The 21,598-nt window shown below is 50.0% G+C and overlaps 2 protein-coding genes across 2 annotated transcripts; one reads left to right on the forward strand and one right to left on the reverse strand.

Moving 5' to 3' along the window:
* Positions 1-3,034: 3,034 nt before the first annotated feature.
* LOC116955907 (N-alpha-acetyltransferase 50-like) lies at positions 3,035-18,472 on the forward strand. The gene is made up of 6 exons (XM_032977251.2): positions 3,035-3,259; positions 7,921-8,057; positions 8,588-8,707; positions 9,122-9,197; positions 9,964-10,106; positions 17,831-18,472. Exons 1-5 carry the CDS (start codon positions 3,252-3,254, stop codon positions 10,103-10,105), a joined length of 483 nt encoding a protein of 160 aa, XP_032833142.2. The 5' UTR covers positions 3,035-3,251; the 3' UTR covers position 10,106; positions 17,831-18,472.
* Positions 10,254-21,573, reverse strand: LOC116955852 (uncharacterized). Its single transcript, XM_076053692.1, has 3 exons — positions 19,684-21,573; positions 18,941-19,063; positions 10,254-17,965 (listed from the first exon to the last, which is right to left on the reverse strand). The coding sequence occupies exons 1-3, from the start codon at positions 20,185-20,187 to the stop codon at positions 16,874-16,876; spliced, it is 1,719 nt and encodes a 572-aa protein (XP_075909807.1). The 5' UTR covers positions 20,188-21,573; the 3' UTR covers positions 10,254-16,873.
* Between the last annotated feature and the right edge of the window lie 25 nt (positions 21,574-21,598).

A 21,598-nucleotide genomic window follows, 5' to 3' on the forward strand; every position in this document is an offset into this window, starting at 1 on the left:
TTCCGGTGGTGGCCCAGTTAACTCCGTGGCCTATGCTACGATTCGCGAATTGATCACCGGGTTCCTTCTGGAGTTGCGGGCGAAGAGGTCAAGGCTGCGGGATGTCAAGAATGGGGCCGTCGCATTAATACGCGGGCCGCCCCAAACTCCCAGCATAGATTATGTGCGGATTCTCTTTTGTGTTGTTCGTTTGTGAAGTCACGCGCGGGGTTACCAGCCACGGCGCCGACCCGTTGGCGCCGCGACCAACTCGCCCCCCCCCAGGCTCTGCGGAACGAGAAAGCGGCCGCGCCAGAGAGACGTGTTTTGGTTCACCTTTTGGGCCGCGTTTTTTTTTTCCCGTTACTTTTTAGCGCAATCGGGTCGTGAACCAAACCAAACAAACACGCAGATAGAATCGGTTAACAAGGAGAGCTATTATTTTTGTTTGCGAACTACGTTAATATGATGGAGGGCGGGGGGGGGGGTGGGGAAAAATAACAACAACAAGCCCCATAAATAATTTTCAAGAGCCTCAATGCGAGTAACGTGGGGAAAGCAAAGGGCCCTCGTGACTGGGGAGGTGGAGGCGGGCGCATTACATCGCCCGAACCGCGTGTTGCTGAGTTGACGTTAGCGCAACCCCCGATAGCTCAGGAGTGCGGCTGACCCGGCGTGAGAACATCGTACGAGGTCGAATCGAGGTTTGGGCTGGTTTTGGTGGGGCAGCAGCAGCAGCAGGTGCGTGTGGTGTGCGTGCGTGCGTGTGGTGTGTGTGTGTGGTGCCGTCGAGGGAAGAGGGGGTGGGAGAGAGTTGTGTGGTGGGAGGGAAGGATTTGTCTCGGCGTTCTCTCCTCCGTTTGTCCGTCCGTTCCGTCTCTTGTCCGACACCCACCCACCCATCCCTCTGTACCATGTCCAGTTATTTTGTCTGTTTTTGTTTTGGGACAACAACAAAAAAAATCTGTAGTTAAGAGAGAACCTTTTCGTACACATACCACGTGAGAGAGAGAGAGAAAGCGCGTCACCTTTTTACACTTCTAAGTTAATTTATAAACAAAGCTAATACGAAAGCATAATTATATAAAGTTTGAGTATATCAAAACAAAGTGATGATGATAGTAATGATGACGGTAGTGGTGGTGGTCGGTGGTGATGATGATGGTGGTGGTCATGATGGTCATGATGGTTATTGAAGACATTCTTGTGTACATAGTTTTATTCTCAAACGATTCCCCTCTCCCCGACTCGCATAAACTTGTTGGGTGGACACGTTTCAAGAACACGGAAACAACAGTCACCGGAAGGAGGAGGCATATTTGTAAGTTGAATTATTATTAGTTTTTGCAGTAGATTAACATAAACTCCCCTCTACTAAGTCTATATCTGTGTACAAAAAAACCTACAAAATTGAAAAACATAAAAAAATGACACTTACTACAAATACAATATATTGCATTGTATATTAAGTGGCTGCAGATTAAAATGAAAACGGAAACAATAAATAAATTTGCCACTTTTTTCTATAATTTTATTTCACCCGCTCGCTCCGTAGTCCTTAATTTCACTCCCCCCACCGGGGTGACGTGGGGAAGAGAGAGAGTCTGTGGGAATGAGTGACTGCCGGTGGGAATGAGTTAAGGTCGGGGGGGGGGGAATGAGTGACCGTCGGCCGGACGGAGTGAGTGATAGGCCGGTGGGAATGAGTGATAGGTTCGTGGGAGTGAATTACAACCGGTGGGAATGAGTTACGGTCGGGGGTATGGGGGAATGAGTGGTGGTGGGAACGAGTGACAGACTCGTAGGAGTGAGTGATGGTCGGTGGGAATGAGTGACAGACTAGTGGGAGTGAGTGATAGGCCGATGACAGGTCGATGGGAATGAGTGACAGGTCGATGGGAATTAATGATGGTAGGTGGGAATGAGTGATGGCTGATGGGAATGAGTGATAGGCCGATGATAGGTCGATGGGAATGAGTGACAGGTCGATGGGAATGAATGATGGTAGGTGGGAATGAGTGACAGGTCGATGGGAATGAGTGACAGGTCGATGGGAATGAATGTTAGGTGGGAATGAATGATAGGCCGATGACAGGTCGATGGGAATGAATGACAGGTCGATGGGTATGAGTGATAGGCCGATGACAGGTCGATGGGAATGAGTGACAGGTCGAATGGAATGGATGATGGTAGGTGGGAATGAGTGATGGCTGATGGGAATGAGTGATAGGCCGATGACAGGCCGATGGGAATGAGTGACAGGTCGATGGGAATGAATGATGGTAGGTGGGAATGAGTGATGGCTGATGGGAATGAGTGATAGGCCGATGACAGGTCGATGGGAATGAGTGACAGGTCGATGGGAATGAGTGACAGGTCGATGGGAATGAATGATGGTAGGTGGGAATGAGTGATAGGCCGATGACAGGTCGATGGGAATGAGTGATGGTAGGTGGGAATGAATGACACGGCCGGTGTGCTTAAGATTTCGTTCTGCGTGGTGTTGGGCGCGATGTCCGACGTTCCCTGGGTTCCTCACCCAGCCGCCCCCCCCCCCCAAAGCCATACCCACACGCCCATTTAAGGCTGAGTCGACCTAGTGGGCGCCCAGGATCGGTTCGGATACTCGCCGTTGCTGTTGGCCCTGGATACGGGAATCGAACTCGGGGGTCGCAAGGTTCGCAGCGCGGAGCGAGCCACGACGCCAGCGTTACCCACGCAACAAAAATATCTCCCCGGAAGCCTCAACGCAAGGGGCTGTTAGGGCACGGCACACGTGGGGGTGGGGGGTGGGGGTGTGGGGGGGAGGTGGGGGCGGAGGGGTAGGGGCAAGAGGTGGGGGCTAGGGGAGGAGGTGGGGGTGTGGGCGGAGGTGGGGGCTAGGGGAGGAGGTGGGGGCTAGGGGAGGAGGTGGGGGCTAGGGGAGGAGGTGGGGGCTAGGGGAGGAGGTGGGGCTGTGGGCGGAGGTGGGGGCTAGGGGGGGGAGGTGGGGGCGGGATAAGCCAGCTCCAACGTAATGACGTCACCCCGCTTTTCAACGCTCCCAGCCTCGTGACGTAATCTTACAGCGACGCGATGACGTCACCGAACCGGGTTGACTCATCCGCAGCTTGGAGCGCGAACGTCATCGGTGTAAACATCGCGTGACGTCACGTCAGTGAGCTCACGCGCTCCCGATAGGTTTTGGGTTTTGTTTTTATTTGGCGCGAAAAGTTGCGAGGAGCGCGCCGCCGCCGCCGGACTCCAGCGCTGCATACTGCTGCTGTATTGCTATGGGCGGGTGAGAAGAAGTCGCGAGACCTGGCGCCTACAGTTATTGGCGGTTGTTTAAAACGATCATTTAGAGCCGTCGTCGCGTGAGGGAACAGTGCGCGTTATTAGGGGTTAGCGTGTAGTGTTGTGGGGGTTTTTTTGTTGAATGGGGGAGCCGTGGCGCAATGGTTAGCGCGACCCCGAGTTCCATTCCCGCTCACGAACAATAACAGTGGCGGATATTTGAACATGGTCCTGGGCCTCCCCCTAGGTCGACTCGGCCTCAAATGAGTACCTGGTGCGGTGTGTGGTAAACATCGTCACTGGGGGAGACAAAGGCGGTCGGGCGTGGTGCTGGCCACCCACCCCCCTTCGTGTGCCCGGCCTTGCTTTATATGTGGTGCTCGCTAACAGCGCTTGCCCAAACGGTATGTTTAGTAGTAGCGTGTTTATAGGAGGGAAAGTGTGTTAGGGGTGGTAGTGTGAGGGGAAAGTGTGTTAGGGGTGGTAGTGTGAGTGGAAAGTGTGTTAGGGGTGGTGGTGTGAGGGGAAAGTGTGTTAGGGGTGGTAGTGTGAGGGGAAAGTGTGTTAGGGGTAGTGTAAGGGGAAAGTGTGTTAGGGATGGTAGTGTGAAGGGAAAGTGTGTTAGGGGTGGTAGTGTGAGGGGAAAGTGTGTTAGGGGTGGTAGTGTGAGGGGAAAGTGTGTTAGGGGTGGTGGTGTGAGGGGAAAGTGTGTTAGGGGTGGTAGTGTGAGGGGAAAGTGTGTTAGGGGTAGTGTAAGGGGAAAGTGTGTTAGGGATGGTAGTGTGAAGGGAAAGTGTGTTAGGGGTGGTAGTGTGAGGGGAAAGTGTGTTAGGGGTGGTAGTGTGAGGGTAAAGTGTGTTACGGGTGGCAGTGTGAGGTAAAAGTGTGTTAGGGGTAGTAGTGTGAGGGGAAAGTGTGTTAGGCGTGGTAGTGTGAGGGGAAAGTGTGTTAGGGGTGGTAGTGTGAGGGGAAAGTGTGTTAGGGGTGGTAGTGTGAGGGGAAAGTGTGTTAGGGGTGGTGTGAGGGGAAAGTGTGTTAGGGGTGGTAGTGTGAGGGGAAAGTGTGTTAAGGGTGGTAGTGTGAGGGGAAGTGTGTTAGGGGTGGTAGTGTGAGGGGAAAGTGTGTTAGGGGTGGTAGTGTGAGGGGAAAGTGTGTTAGGGGTGGTAGTGTGAGGGGAAAGTGTGTTAGGGGTGGTGGTGTGAGTGGAAAGTGTGTTAGGGGTGGTAGTGTGAAGGGAAAGTGTGTTAGGGGTGGTAGTGTGAAGGGAAAGTGTGTTAGGGGTGGTAGTGTGAGGGGAAAGTGTGTTAGGGGTGGTAGTGTGAGGGGAAAGTGTGTTAGGGGAAAGTGTGTTAGGGGTGGTAGTGTGAGGGGAAAGCGTGTTAGGGGTGGTAGTGTGAGGGGAAAGTGTGTTAGGGGTGGTAGTGTGAGGGGAAAGTGTGTTAGGGGTGGTGTGAGGGGAAAGTGTGTTAGGGGTGGTAGTGTGAGGGGAAAGTGTGTTAAGGGTGGTAGTGTGAGGGGAAGTGTGTTAGGGGTGGTAGTGTGAGGGGAAAGTGTGTTAGGGGTGGTAGTGTGAGGGGAAAGTGTGTTAGGGGTGGTAGTGTGAGGGGAAAGTGTGTTAGGGGTGGTGGTGTGAGTGGAAAGTGTGTTAGGGGTGGTAGTGTGAAGGGAAAGTGTGTTAGGGGTGGTAGTGTGAAGGGAAAGTGTGTTAGGGGTGGTAGTGTGAGGGGAAAGTGTGTTAGGGGTGGTAGTGTGAGGGGAAAGTGTGTTAGGGGAAAGTGTGTTAGGGGTGGTAGTGTGAGGGGAAAGCGTGTTAGGGGTGGTAGTGTGAGGGGAAAGTGTGTTAGGGGTGGTAGTGTGAGGGGAAAGTGTGTTAGGGGTGGTAGTGTGAGGGGAAAGTGTGTTAGGGGTGGTAGTGTGAGGGGAAAGTGTGTTAGGCGTGGTAGTGTGAGGGGAAAGTGTGTTAGGGGTGGTAGTGTGAGGGGAAAGTGTGTTAGGGGTGGTAGTGTGAGGGGAAAGTGTGTTAGGGGTGGTGTGAGGGGAAAGTGTGTTAGGGGTGGTAGTGTGAGGGGAAAGTGTGTTAAGGGTGGTAGTGTGAGGGGAAGTGTGTTAGGGGTGGTAGTGTGAGGGGAAAGTGTGTTAGGGGTGGTAGTGTGAGGGGAAAGTGTGTTAGGGGTGGTAGTGTGAGGGGAAAGTGTGTTAGGGGTGGTGGTGTGAGTGGAAAGTGTGTTAGGGGTGGTAGTGTGAAGGGAAAGTGTGTTAGGGGTGGTAGTGTGAAGGGAAAGTGTGTTAGGGGTGGTAGTGTGAGGGGAAAGTGTGTTAGGGGTGGTAGTGTGAGGGGAAAGTGTGTTAGGGGAAAGTGTGTTAGGGGTGGTAGTGTGAGGGGAAAGCGTGTTAGGGGTGGTAGTGTGAGGGGAAAGTGTGTTAGGGGTGGTAGTGTGAGGGGAAAGTGTGTTAGGGGTGGTAGTGTGAGGGGAAAGTGTGTTAGGGGTGGTAGTGTGAGGGGAAAGTGTGTTAAGGGTGGTAGTGTGAGGGGAAGTGTGTTAGGGGTGGTAGTGTGAGGGGAAAGTGTGTTAGGGGTGGTAGTGTGAGGGGAAAGTGTGTTAGGGGTGGTAGTGTGAGGGGAAAGTGTGTTAGGGGTGGTGGTGTGAGTGGAAAGTGTGTTAGGGGTGGTAGTGTGAAGGGAAAGTGTGTTAGGGGTGGTAGTGTGAAGGGAAAGTGTGTTAGGGGTGGTAGTGTGAGGGGAAAGTGTGTTAGGGGTGGTAGTGTGAGGGGAAAGTGTGTTAGGGGTGGTAGTGTGAGGGGAAAGCGTGTTAGGGGTGGTAGTGTGAGGGGAAAGTGTGTTAGGGGTGGTAGTGTGAGGGGAAAGTGTGTTAGGGGTGGTAGTGTGAGGGGAAAGTGTGTTAGGGGTGGTAGTGTGAGGGGAAAGTGTGTTAGGGGTGGTAGTGTGAGGGGAAAGTGTGTTAGGGGTAGTGTACGGGGAAAGTGTGTTAGGTGTAGTGTGAGGGGAAAGTGTGTTAGGGATGGTAGTGTGAGGGGAAAGTGTGTTAGGTGTGGTAGTGTGAGGGGAAAGTGTGTTAGGGGTGGTAGTGTGAGGGGAAAGTGTGTTAGGGGTGGTAGTGTGAAGGGAAAGTGTGTTAGGGGTGGTAGTGTGAGGGAAAAGTGTGTTGGGGGGGGTGAGGAGAAAGTGTGTTAGGGGTGGTAGTGTGAGGGGAAAGTGTGTTAGGGGTGGTAGTGTGAAGGGAAAGTGTGTTAGGGGTGGTAGTGTGAGGGGAAAGTGTGTTAGGGGTGGTGGTGTGAGGGGAAAGTGTGTTAGGGGTGGTAGTGTAAGGGAAAAGTGTGTTAGGGGTGGTAGTGTGAGGGGAAAGTGTGTTAGGGGTGGTGGTGTGAAGGGAAAGTGTGTTAGGGGTGGTAGTGTGAGGGGAAAGTGTGTTAGGGGTGGTAGTGCGAGGGGAAAGTGTGTTAGGGGTGGTAGTGTGAGGGGAAAGTGTGTTAGGGGTGGTAGTGTGAGGGGAAAGTGTGTTAGGGGTAGTGTAAGGGGAAAGTGTGTTAGGTGTAGTGTGAGGGGAAAGTGTGTTAGGGATGGTAGTGTGAGGGGAAAGTGTGTTAGGTGTAGTGTGAGGGGAAAGTGTGTTAGGGGTGGTAGTGTGAGAGGAAAGTGTGTTAGGTGTAGTGTGAGGGGAAAGTGTGTTAGGGGTGGTAGTGTGAAGGGAAAGTGTGTTAGGTGTAGTGTGAGGGGAAAGTGTGTTAGGGATGGTAGTGTGAGGGGAAAGTGTGTTAGGTGTAGTGTGAGGGGAAAGTGTGTTAGGTGTAGTGTGATATTGTTAATGCTAGTGGTTGAACATTTGTGACAACCAATGTTAAGACGAGTCTTAGGGCCACTTAAGATTATACTGGTAGGAACCTCCTGGTTACACCAGAGCCTACAGGGGATGATTGTGTCCGTCCGTCCATCGTGCATCCAAAGATGGGATGGGTGGGGCTGGGTGGGGAGGGGCTGGTCACCCCGTGGTGCCCTTATAAAACTCAACGTTTAACCTACTCACGCCGGCTTGTGCCCGCCCTCACAGTCGGGCATATTTGCGGAATACACCACGTGGTGCCGCCGTTGACCCTGGCCATTGACCGAGCAACCCAACATTCCTACCAGCTCCCTCCGCAGGAATGCGTTTGGTTGGGTTAGTTGCAGCAATATTGCTCGGCTGAGTTTTTGGACTCGTGATTGAGCTATTGGTTGGGTATAGTAATAGAGACATTGGCCGGGCTAGTGTGGGGGATAGTGATAGTAGCTGGTGGCTGGGCTAGTGGCCTGGCTAGTGGTAGAGCCGTGTTGACGGTGGCAAGATGTTAACTACCTCGCCTTGTATGGAGGAGGTCGTGGGTTCGATCCCGACCCTGACACCTGTATATTTGGAGTTTGCATGTTCTCCCTGTGATCGTTTGAATTTTTCTCCCAGGCCTCCGGCTTATCTCCACATTTAGAATCAATATGCGCTTAAGAGTATCTGGCTGCTATAAAATTTCCACGCGATAAGCCACTTTGTTGAATTATCATTTGTGATTGCCAGGTCGCTTCTGAACAAAGCTATATAGCTCAGTGGGCGTTACCTGGTAAAATAAAAATATATATATACTTCCTTTTTAGTTAAGACTGGCGTCTCGCTGTAGGTCGCCCGTGGATCTTCAGGAGGTGACGGCACTGAACGTTCAGGCGCTGCGCAGGCTGCACCAGGCGGTGTTCCCCGTGCCCTATGGGGAGGCGTTCTACCGGCATGCGCGCAGAGCTGGCCCACTTGCCCGCGCCGGTGCCGGCCACAACACTCACCAAGCAGTTTTACACACTGACGTCGCCGGCACTTAAGACACACTGACTCCATCACCACTATTTAGCCACTCTGATTAGATCACCAGCACTTGCCAACACTGACCACATCACCAACACTTAACAATACTGACCACATCAGCAGCACTAGTATTCACCAGCACTTAAGACACACTGACTATATCACCAGAACTTAGCAACACTGACCATATCACCGACACTTAGACACACTGACCATATCACCAGCACTCAGCAACACTGACCACACCACCAGCACATAAGCACACTGATCACATCGCTAACAGCCTCAGCACTTACTCACCAGCACCAACTGATCAGGAGTGACCTAACTTAGGTCACAGTTGTAAACGAGGCTTATCCGGGTCTCTTTGAGTTCTCACCTGGTGAAATGAAACAAACTTGAGACTTAACCTGATGGTGTTAATGGTTGTCACGGTGATGAGGTGACGTGCAGGGTTGTGATGGTCATGGCGGTGTTGTTGATGTGTGCAGCGTACGTGCAGGGTGCGATGGTGGGTTCCGTCTGCTGCCGATGGGACACGAGTGAGGATCGCCGCCGCCTGTACATCATGACGCTAGGCACGCTGCCCACCTACAGGCGTCTTGGCATTGGTACTTTACACCACTACAACTTCACTATACCCTTTGTTACAACAAATCCCTTGTGCATGCCTGTGAATAGTCAGTTATAAGTCTCTAGATATAAAGTTAAATGTACAGCCCTGCAGTTGCTTGCCCACATCTCTGCTGGTGAAGGGACTTCGAATCGAGGGAGGCAGTGGACAACTGCTGAGGTGGGATTTAAGAAAATTGCCCATTTCAACTGCCACGCAGAGAGATCAGTTAACTATTACATGGCTTGATCTATGTGCAGTGGATTGCTTCGCTACCTCCGTTGGAATTTTTACCCAAATTGACTGTGGTCTCGGAGAGAGATCCACAGAATGGCATAGAGTTCACATGGTTCATTACTGTGTGGTTGATGGTGTCTTGTCTCTCCCCCGTGTCCCTGTGTTTTCCACACAGGCAGTGCCCTACTGCGCTACGTGCTGGGATTGTGCGAGGCGGAGTGTGGGGAGCGGGTGGTGAGCTCCGTCTACCTGTGAGCAACTGCATTCAAAATAATGATTAACCCCCCCACCTCCCAAGTGGCAGCTATCCCTATGACTCAGCACCTGGACTGCAAGAGGCCATTGGTCTGCGAATAGGCGTCAGTGATTGCTGCTGCTGTGTGTGTAATCCCAGTAGAGTCATTTGGGATGTCATTTTTCGAAGGTGGCACATTTGGACCGTGAAGCAGGCGTACAGTGGCCTAATCGTTTCGAACGACCTCACGGGATCATGAAATGTTTCCTGTGAAGTAGGCGACACGTATCCTATGGTTAATACACCAGCAGTAATAACCGAGACGGCCTGCCAGATGCGAGTCTGCTCCGTGAGCCTGATTGTGTGTATGGATGTTTTTTGTGGAGTGGACGCACGGTGGTTAATGCATTACGCTAAGAAACCTAGGAGGGGGCCTGACTTCAATACCAAACTGTGGCCAATGGTGGATATCTTAACTGGTTCTGGGCCTCCCCTAAGTCAACTCAGCCTAAAATGATTACCTAGTACAGCGTGTAAAATATGAACACTGGGGAGACAACAGCCTATTGAACATCTGTGAAAAAAGAGTTTGATATCTCATCGGATTCCTCCAGCATAAGTAAATATTCTGATTCTGAACGGCAGCTGGGCATGGTGTTGTCCACCACCTCGTGTACCATACCAGCCTTTGTAGGTGTTTGCTTAACAGTACTAGCCCCAACAATCTGTTCAGGTTACACGGGGGGTTCTACATCTACGTTGTGCGCATGTGCCCTGTGCAGACACGTGCAGGTTGGAAACGAGGATGCTCTGTGCTTCTATGGCCGCTTTGGGTTCCTTGTCACGGGAAAAGCTTGCGGATACTACCCTCGCCAGCAGCACGCCGACGCCTGGGTGCTGGAGAGGACGCTCACCGACTCATGATGTACTGTTTACTCAACCACCCACTCACCCGGTCGCTCACCCACTCACCCAAGCAGTTCTCATCAAAAATACCCGTTCGCCCGCAATCACTCCCCGACACTCATCGACGCACTGACTTGATTACTAGCCCACTCGCTTACTCGGTGTGTTCACCCACAGGGGGCACGAGTTTCATCGTCAATGTTTATTCTCGAGTTGCGTATCACGTGGTATGCGGCGAGTGCTTCGCGCTGCGGCGCGGGAGAGGCGTTTGCATACGGGGTCACACCGAGTGGCCGTCTGGACGGGGCGGTAGGGGAACCCGACGCGTGCACATGCACACATGTTCACTCGCAACACATACGTACACGTGTACACGCGCGCGTGCGTGCGTGCGCGCACGCGTGTACGCAGGATAAAGTGCATTGTACCGTAGGATGCATCGCTGCCTGTCGCCATCACAGCAGCACGTCTTTTTTTCCGAACGGACCTTGTTCCAAACAAACCGTGGGGGACTAAATTATGCACGTGCCCAGACTTGAACGAACGGGCTGCGGAACAATTGTATGTAAATATAGCGCACGTGCGCGCATCATCACGTTATTCCAAATGTATGTATAGGCAGAACTCTGAACTCTATGTCTCTGCTCGGGATGTGTTCCGATCTTTTCGATAAATCAGAATAATCAAGACGTTCACCAAATATACAAATTTCAGACAGTCCAAAAATTGGATTAATGATAATAATCAACAAATTATTTACCCAGGAAACCTAGAATGAGTCCAAAGGCGCTTTTTAAGGAGGGTCCTGCATTGGGATGTTTGGCTTACACCAATAATATTGTATGTTTTTAGCTATAGGAGGAAAAACCAGAGAACTCGGAGGAAGCCCATGCAGAACAGGAGGGGGAGTATACAAATCCCACACACAAGGTGCCCGAGTCAGGAATCAAACCCAGCTGCTTCTGGATGTGAGGGGCAAGTGTCTCCTTTGCTACCGTGATCTGAAAACTAGAAGTGACATCACTAATATGACATCCCTTCCAATTGTTTTTCTGCCATTAGGCTCCATGCCGTGGCATCGGGTGACGTCACACGTTAGCGTGTGTGCACATGTTAATATATTACAATGTAAATACGGCACTCTGAAAAATATCTGAAATCATCCTTAAAAATCCAAGTTCTTTAAATCTGAAACTCATCCCTTGTCTCCACATATAAATAAAAACATTTTGAGTCTTATTTACTCTCCAGGCCCAACATCCAGCAGCATTTGTTTAAGCGAGAACACCTCCGGACCAGTTTCGACCCTCCGGGAGTCATCAGCAGAGTTCGACTTGTTGAAAAAATGCTGCTGGGTGTCCAGGCATTGTTGACAAGAGCTCTGCTATCTAAACGATAGGGCCCAGTTCAACACAAAAAAAAACAATATTGCATATAAACCCATTATACATTGTTGTGGGGCATTGAGTAACAGCAATAGACTGAAAAAATAAGAATAGGCTTTGCTTTTTCTAGCAATAAAACAGGTGTTAAGATGTCCAAACACCAAATATAAATCTTTTGCAAGGAACCAATAGGCCGGTAGACTAAAAACATGTTTTATTTTTAACCAGATGCTGCTGCATAATATTGGTCTGGAAAGTCCATTGGCCATTGGGCCAATACACATTTGTATTTATATGTGGAGATAGGTTAACAGTTTTAGTTGTTTGCTTTTACCCATAATTCTCCCTTGCAACTGACGAGTTTATTATTCCAATCAGATTTGTTCCGAGCGACGATCAAACGGCGCGGAAACAAGTTGCAAGGCCTGTTCCGCGTAAGCCGGTCGCCGCTTGCGGCGACCGGTTTATATCCACTGCTAGACAATATAAATCCCTTACCTAACCCCAACAGTCCTGTGCAGCCATAGGGGGGCCTCTGTCACACACTCGCACTTGACGCATAACGTCGCAACGCCCTTGCGGATCCGCCCCACCGCGACGCATCCTCGGCTACATTTCATCATCTCGTGACACGATGCCGATTGGGCGAAATCGGAACTGATTAAGTTGAACTCCGACATTCTCTCTTATGGGCTTGAGCACCAGTAACCAATTTTGCCAATACCAGTGCCTAAGTAATGAGAGTAGTGGTGGCCAGCTCCACACAATACCACAGGAAAAAAAATGTCGAGCAGTGTAAATGAGTGAAGCTGGGGTTTGGTGCCGTTTTCCTCATTTCCACCGGCACACCCGAGCCGTACTGGTGGCCTCGCCGAACTGATGTCTTGCATTGTCAGGAAGCGCGGGTTACATTGTACGAGGCGAGCCGTGCCACCGACGTGACGTCGCACGCGATCCGTGACATCGATAATCGTGTCGATGAAGCGATGACAACTTGTGTTTGAGCTGTGTACTGACTGCCATCACGCGTGTTGCAGACGTCATTAGCCCCGCCCCCAGTCCTGCTTGGCTCCCCGAGCCAGATTTCCGATGTCGCGAGACTGGCTTGGCATGTCTCGGTTCTGGCTCGGCTTGGTAAAGTGCCAGTGGAAATTTGCCCATACCATGCCGGCCTCGTGCTGGCAAGGCTTGGATGTGCAAGTGGAAACGGGGAAATTAGGTGGAGGTGGGGTCTTAAGATGAGAATGGAAGCAGTGTTATATAAGCGTTTTTTATATATATAATAGTCTTAAACAACGAAAATATTCTTAAATCCCCCCCCTCTGCCCACCCAACAGCATACATAGGTACGCCACAGGTCGCGTGTGTGGTGGGGTAAAGTGACCAGTGTAGAAGAGTAGGCCAAGTACCCTCTAGAGTTTCCTCTAATGGAGACCCTTCTGCCAACAGTCGTGGAAGCAGGTAATGGGCTGCAGCTTAGTCTGGATTTTATGTAGTCATTCTCTTACCCTAGTGGATTAAATCAGTCAAGCATTTAGTCAGACACTCCTAGTTGTTAAATGTTGGTGTAAGGGGCATGTAGTTATTCTACCCCGATGTTATTTTATAAGGTCAGCCAATCAATTGACTCTGTAAATCTTTACAGTGAGGGAAAAAAATATTTGATCCCCTGCTGATTTAGTACGTTTGCCCACTGACAAAGAAATTATCAGTCTATAATTTTAATGGTAGATTTATTTGAACAGTGAGAGACAGAATAACAACAAAAAAATCCCAAAAAACGCATGTCAAAATATTATAAATTGATTTGCATTTTAATGAGAGAAATACGTATTTGACCCCCTCTCAGAAAGATTTCTGGCTCCCAGGTGTCTTTTATACAGGTAACAAGCTGAGATTAGGAGCACTCTCTTTAAGAGTGTGCTCCTAATCTCAGCTCGTTACCTGTATAAAAGACACCTGTCCACAGAAGCAATCAATCAGATTCCAAACTCTCCACCATGGCCAAGACCAAAGAGCTCTCCAAGGATTTCAGGGACAAGATTGTAGACCTACACAAGGCTGGAATGGGCTACAAGACCATTGCCAAGCAGCTTGGTGAGAAGGTGACAACAGTTGTTGCGATTATTCGCAAATGGAAGAAACACAAAATAACTGTCAATCTCCCTCGGCCTGTAGCTCCATGCAAGATCTCACCTCGTGGAGTTGCAATGATCATGAGAACGGTGAGGAATCAGCCCAGAACTACACGGGAGGATCTTGTCAATGATCTCAAGGCAGCTGGGACCATAGTCACCAAGAAAACAATTGGTAACACACTACGCCGTGAAGGACTGAAATCCTGCAGCGCCCGCAAGGTTCCCCCTGCTCAAGAAAGCACATATACATGCCCGTCTGAAGTTTGCCAATGAACATCTGAATGATTCAGAGGACAACTGGGTGAAAGTGTTGTGGTCAGATGAGACCAATAAGGAGCTCTTGGACATCAACTCAACTCGCCGTGTTTGGAGGAGGAATGCTGCCTATGACCCCAAGAACACCATCCCCACCGTCAAACATGGAGGTGGAAACATTATGCTTTGGGGGTGTTTTTCTGCTAAGGGGACAGGACAACTTCACCGCATCAAAGGGACGATGGACGGGGCCATGTAACGTCAAATCTTGGGTGAGAACCTCCTTCCCTCAGCCAGGGCATTGAAAATGGGTCGTGGATGGGTATTCCAGCATGACAATGACCCAAGGCAACAAAGGAGTGGCTCAAGAAGAAGCACATTAAGGTCCTGGAGTGGCCTAGCCAGTCTCCAGACCTTAATCCCATAGAAAATCTGTGGAGGGAGCTGAAGGTTCGAGTTGCCAAACGTCAGCCTCGAAACCTTAATGACTTGGAGAAGATCTGCAAAGAGGAGTGGGACAAAATCCCTCCTGAGATGTGTGCAACCTGGTGGCCAACTACAAGAAACGTCTGACCTCAGTGATTGCCAACAGGGGTTTTGCCACCAAGTACTAAGTCATGTTTTGCAGAGGGGTCAAATACTTATTTCCCTCGTTACAATGCAAATCAATTTATAACATTTTTGACATGCGTTTTCTGGATTTTGTTGTTATTCTGTCTCTCACTGTTAAAATAAACCTACCATTAAAATTATAGACTGATCATTTCTTTGTCAGTGGGCAAACGTACAAAATCAGCAGGGGATCAAATACTTTTTCCCTCACTGTACATATTCATACATCGCCAATCACCACTGTTAGTATTCCTCTGTGCACTGCAACCTCTGGTTAACGTTACTAAATTATCTCTGTCTGCCTCTGCAATTTCACTTGTTCATTTTGTCACAGTCGCGCTTTGATCTTCAGTGGCTAGATGATGGTGATGATGGTGATATTGGGTGGGTAGCTTTAGTCATCGTTACACTTGATGATTATGGTCTGCTCGTCATCGTCGAATGAAACAACAAAACGCTTTGTCGACGAATACTTTCATCGCTGATTTCGTGAAGGAAAATGACACTGGCGGGAAGTGTCGTAACAACAGCGATACCCTATCAATGGCGTTACCAAAATTACAATGTTTTGGTTCAATCATCACCTGCTGGTGTGGCAGGAGTTACCGGAGAGCATGGTGGAGGGGTGGGCAGATTCATGGTGGGGGGGGAACTAAACGATAACATTTCACAGCAAGGTTTAACAATATTATTAATAAAGTTGTAATAATTATAACAACCACAAGAGCTCGTGCTCTTAAGCCGGGTCCACAACTGAGTGATCAGTTGCACGCAACTTGGTTAGACAGTACTTGGTTGGACAAAACTTGGTTGCATGCAACTGAATCGCTGGTATGTGGGTGTCTCTGAAACCAGTTTGGAGCAGTTGCACAACCGGTTGCTGTTCACAATAGAGGTCGACTGGATTTTCAAGCATCGATCTGCTGAGCAATTTGGAACAATGTGTTTCATCACCATGTGATACTTTAGCGAGCTATGATTGGTTGGTTTGTTATGATCCTGAATGCGCCATCTAATTGCCTCAATGTGAACACAGCAGTTATTAAATCTGTATATGATGAGAAAAAAACCCATCATAAAAACAACAGTTGTGCAGACTGAAAAACCATAAGTTTCAAACAAGACACACATCTGTAAAAAGCACACAGCCAAAGTGAATATCCAATACACCATCAGGATTTCCTGAATAACTGTGTTGTGGTCTTCTTTCCTGAGATCACCATCAAAATATATATCTGAGAAAATGTGACCGATTGCCAGCAGCAGTGATGCGGTGATGAACAGTGATTGCTCAAATTTATGTTGATGTTGACCAAAGGCAAGATGACCACAGTGAACTTCTGTAGGTAATGCTGATGGTGTTTTGCATGCGCACAAAGGCCGCGTGATGTACACGCAATTTTGACTCGCGTTTGAGACCAAGCAGTTGCAGCCGATGATTTGGTTGCGCGAGAACTGTTTTGAAAGTGCAACTGATCGCTCACTTGTTGCAGCCAGCTTTTTATCAGTAGTGCGCGCGTCACACGTGACTCCACCTTGTGCAGGAGGTAGTCGCCACCGTCGCTGCACAAACGGGCCACACCCCTGGCCTCACGATCCAGAGAGCACGGTTCAATGCCTGATGAGGGCTGTATTGAACGGCACGGTTTGAAAGCGTCTCGGCTCACTTTATCCCCGCGCTCCCAGCACCGGAACGTTTGCTGGGGGGGCGAGGGTGACGCAGACGCCAGGTCATGTCGATTAGTTGACGTTCGCGGTTGTTGTGCTGGCGGTGGTGGGGTAAAGTGTGAGTAAAACCAGGGTGCTTGGAGTTACTGCGACGTCGTGGGTCCGGGGATCCACCTGGCATGCACACAACTTACAAAGCAACACTACAACGCAACAAAACTATAATACCCATTCATAAGTAAACAATAGTAATAGTAATAACTTTAAAGAGACCACTGCCAGGCAATGTGTACCGGCTTACAGCTGTTATGGGTTTCTGAAAGGTCTTCAGTTTTGACCGATCATTGTCGTAGCTTACAACGGTGAAAACCGAATTAATTTCTACAGGCTCGCGTGTGGTTATATAAAGAACGGCCGGAGCGAACCAGGGTGGCTCCAATAAAACGGGGACGAATTCGCCGCAGCCGAAAAGATGGATTTAACGAAACTGATCTTTTGAGTTGAGAAATCGACGGCAGTTGCAAAGGAACTAATCAAATCTTGACCAGATTTTCCACGGTCAAAGCAAAGAATTTAATTCAAGCAAAATTCATTGTAAGGGTTGAATTAGTTTTCAAGCGATTGGCCGCTCCCAAAGCAATGAATTTAGTTGAAATGCATTGGGGCGCAGTTAGGAGGGTGGGCGGGGGGTCAATTGAGTGGAGGTAAATGGCCCCGTGAGCCAGTAGTCACTTCCTATAGACAAGAGCACTCCACATGGGGAAACCTGGGCGGACGGGCATCGAGCGACTTCCATGTCCCCCTGTGTGTGTCTGTCCATGTCCCGCTATCTGCGTCTGTCCGTGGACCCCTGTGTGTCCCGCTGTCTGCGTCTGTCCATCTCGCCCCATCTGGTCGTGTCCTCCCCCTGCCATCTGAGTTTGCCCGTGTCCCCACATCTGTTCGTGTCCCGTTGCCTGCCCTCGTACCCCCATTTGTCCGTGTCTGCCCGTCTGCATCTGTCCGTGTCCCCCTGTTTGCCCCTGTTCTCCCGTCTGCGTCTGTCCGTGCGCCACCGTCTGTCCGTGCTGCTCGCCCGTTTGTCCGTGTCCTTTCTGACCGAGGCCCCATGTCTGTCTGTGTCCCTCTGTCAGCGCTTGTCCGAGTCCCCCTGTCTGCGTGCCGGCGGACACACGGGATCTGCGCGCCGTATGTTGTGTTCCCTGTGCAATGGCCACAGCTTCTGAATGTGTGTTCTGACCCACGTACTGCTGTTGCCTTTGTTTCTGCTGTTGCTGCTGCAGTACCTGCTGTGATTTCTGCCCATGCTGCTGCTGTTGCCCTTGTTGACGTTGCTGTTGTATCTGCTGCTGATGTTGCTGTTGCATCTGCTGCTGCCTTTGCTGCTGCTGCTGCGGCTGTTGGTCATGTTGCTGCTGCCCATGCTGCCCCTGTTGCTGTCGTTGTTGCTGCTGCTGCTGCTGGTGCTGCTGTTGCTGATGCTGCTCATACTGATTTTGCTGATGCTGTTGTTGCACTTGCTGTAGCTTATGCCCCTGATGTTGCTGCTGATGTTGAAGATCGTGCTGTGAATTCTGGAAATGCTGTTGCTGATGTTGCTGTTGTTGATCTTGCTGCTGCTGATGTTGCTGCCCTTGCTGTTGTTGCTGCCCCTGCTGTTGTTGTTGCTGCTGCTGGGTGTTCAGGCCAGGCGGGGTGACGGGGGCGCGCACAGTGAGGAGGCCGTCACGCGTCAGGGAGGAGGTGACACTCTCTGGGTCGGTGCAGTCGGGGAGGCGGTAGCGACGGTGCAGCTCCCGAGACACCAGCGCCTGCCCGTCCTACCGCGACGCGGGGGAATGAGAGGGGTCGCGCGGGGAACGCACGGAGACGTGAGGAGAGACGGGCACTTTTTTTTTGCGAGGGAGACATAGACGGAGTCGCCTGAGTTGAGGGGTGATGCTGCTCGCGAGATAGTGAAGGTGTGAGGTGAGGCACAGTCAGTACTGTATTGGCAGGGAGATGCAGGCCCTGTCACTTGGGAGACACGGAGACACGGGCAGTATCACTTTGGAGACGCAGGAAGACAGGGAGTATCACTCGGGAGACAGGAAGATACGGGCAGTATCACCAGGGAGACACGGGAAGTATCAATCGGGAGACTTGACCAGGGTGTTTGTGGTCAGTTCATTTGAATGGGAGAGGGTGTCAGTGGGTGTGCGTGGGTGTGTGACTGAATGTGTGTGCACATATGTTCATTTCTTACATCACGAGGGTTTGAGCTTAGCCCATGTGATAGTTAATTATATATATTTTTTATGAAAATAAAATAATTGCCTATAAATGTACTTGAGTACTTTCATATGTATTGGGACAGTGCCGATATGTGTCCCTCTCATGTACGTTTCTGTGTTGTGTAACTGTGGGCTGTGGTTTGTGAGAATGCGTGTGTATATAGTGATGTGTATGTGTATCATGTTGTGTGTAGGGGTGTGTATGTTGTGTATGTGTGTAGTGCTGTATGTGATGTGAGCTCTGTGTAGTGTTGTGTGTAGTATATGTGCGGAGAGTGGTTATAGGGTGACGGTGTATGTGTGGTGAGGGTGTGTATCTGGTGAGGGTTGTGTGTGTGTCTAGTTAAAAGTATGTGGTGAAGGTGTGTGTGTGTACATGTGGTGAGGGTGTGTATCTGGTTAGGGTTGTGTGTGTGTCTAGTTAAGAGTATATGGTGAAGGTGTGTGTGTGTACATGTGGTGAGGGTGGTGTGCATGGTTGGGGGGGGGGTCACGTTTATGTGTGGTGATGGTGGTGTGTACCTGCTTTTCGTCGTGTTGAGCGTGCACGTGTATGAATCCCCCGACCACACGCACTGAGATCTCCTCTGGGGAGAAATTCTTCACGTCGAGACGCACCACGAACACACCCTCACTGCACACCGCCTGCACGCACACCACACACCCCACACACCCACCATCATCATACCATGAACATATCACTATCACCACAAACACACCCTCACTGCACACCGCCTACATGCACCACACACACCCACCATCATACCATGAACATACTACTATCACCACAAACACACCCTCACTGCACTACCGCCTGCACACACACCTTCACCATGATTGCACCAACATAGCATCAATACACCCTCAGGGCACACTGCCTCTTAGCAAGACCCCCATAAATGCATCCCAAACATAACAAACGATTATATCAACCGTGAATACCATCAACAAACCACCGCTAATGCACCGTCAATACACAAGTCATTGTCTTTGACCAATGCTGCCAATCTCGTCAGATTTGGAAGCTAAGTAGGATTTAATCTTAATAGTGCGAACATCAGTGCCGAATATCTAAGCAGGTTCTGTTCCACCCTGAGGTCGATTTGGTCTTAAATAAGTTGCTGGTGCAGTGTGTAAACATCAGCATTGGGAGGGTAAAGACGGCCAGGTGTAGTGTAGATCTTGGTGAGTGGTCACTAACAGCGCTTGCACCAAGTCTGTAGACTATAAAGACCGTAGGGCAAGTGTGTGTGTGTATATCACACCTCTGCGTGGGCTGTGTGTCTCCACCGGGGAGCTCGTCCACCAGGCTGTCCCCAGCAGAGAGCTCGCCCGGCTCCCAGCAAAGATGCGAGCCAGCGGGCCTCCTGCAGAGCGTCCCCACCGCGGAGCTCGGCAAGAAGCCCGCCAGCCAAGCCCCGCGCGTCCACACTCCGCAGCTCTGCCAGGAGTCCGCCCGCGAGTCCTCGTGCGTCCCCACCGCGGAGCTCCGCCAGGAGCCCACTGCCACCGCTGCTGCTGGCCGAGACCCGCACGTCCCCACCGTGGAGCTCTGCCAAGAGGCTGCCGCTGCTGGCTGAAACCCGCGCGTCCCCGCCGCGGAGCTCCGCCAGAACATCGCCCGCCAGGGTGCGCGTGTCGCCACCGACGGTCAGACCCCTGGTGTCCCCAGCGCGGAGCTCCGTGAGGAGGCCAGTGGGTGCCTGCACGATGGCGTTGGATGGTTGAGGCGAACGGCGGAGCCAGCTCTGCCGTGAGGCCACGTCCATTTTACACAAACAGCGCCGAGTGTGAGTTTGTGTGTGTGCGACTATGCTATGTGGGTATGAGTGTGTGTGTGGGCAGATAATGCAGAGGAATGTTATAGATGAGATGTTGCAGATTATATATTTTCGCAAGAAAAAAAGAGAGATGCTTTTGAGAGATTGAATGGGAGAGATGGAGAGGAAAGGAGAGCAATTGGGGAGAGATTAGAACCGCGGAATTGGGGAATGATGAAGGATGACGGAGATGGTGGCCAAGAGAGTTAAGGAGTGAGGATAAAATCGAAGTAGATGATGGGATGAGAGATGGTCAGAGAGGTTGGAGATGGCGGAAGAGAAGGCGAGTGATAGTTGTAGAGATGGGGGGAGATGGAGAGAGCTAAGAGAGCTGGTGAGAGAGGGAGATAGTTACATGATGTGTGCTGTGAATTTGGGGCAGGGGTGAGAGACGCGGTGAGAGCAAGAGATGCCGGGAGAGAGGGGGGAGAGAGAGTTGGAGATTATTCCAGAGAGGGGGAGAGCGATGGCATTATAGAAACGCAGAGTCCATGTTAGGGAGAGCGGTGAGAAGCAGGGAGAGAGAGAGAGAGCGGCAGGCATTAGAGAGGGCATATAGTCGGGGTACGTGTGGAAATGTCAATATTAGACGGAGTATTAGAGTCAATATTAGACATAGTGATGGGAGCTCTTGAGAAGACGAACGTTGGAGATATTTAAATATAGACTTTGAGAGATAAAATAAAACACATTTTAATGGGAGAGCATTTTAACGAGTCCATAATTAATAAATTACTTTTGTAGAGATTAGACGATACCGGTGAATTTGAGACATTAAACATTCAGATATTCACTGTTATGTTTGATAGAAATTATTGAAAACACTCGGTATATTTAAATGCGTTATAGCTATTAGATATTTTTAGTAATCGGATGTTTTAAAAACAATACTTATTACATGTATATATATAGATATTCGTTAGTGATGTTGATAGGCTAGTAACAAATTATATATCTACTGTTGTGTATTTATCTTTAATATTTGTGATACACGGACATAAGACACATGCCCTGTTGTCGATATTGTAGTGAGACGGATATGTAGAGACATGAGTGAGATAGATGTCTGTTAATGTGTGAGATGGACGAACAGACGAGATGTTTAGATAACATTAAATATTTACAGATCTTAGAGATATTTTAAGAGCCAGCCTTCCCCTCCGCTCCTGCAAAATTCGTACCCAACTACCCAAGACCCATATCAACCAACAGCTTGCGTTATCCAGAGCAAAAAAAGAAATATTAGCAACAATTATTACACTTATTCTAATACATAACAAATGGCAAAAATATCAATTGGCTAATTATATTAATGCTCGCGCTAATTAATTGCTAATTCTATCAACACCATCAGCAGCAG

This window comes from Petromyzon marinus, chromosome 62, assembly GCF_048934315.1.
Source record: "Petromyzon marinus isolate PM22_M1 ecotype Great Lakes invasive population chromosome 62, UKy_Petmar_22M1.pri1.0, whole genome shotgun sequence".
Lineage (NCBI taxonomy): Eukaryota > Metazoa > Chordata > Hyperoartia > Petromyzontiformes > Petromyzontidae > Petromyzon > Petromyzon marinus.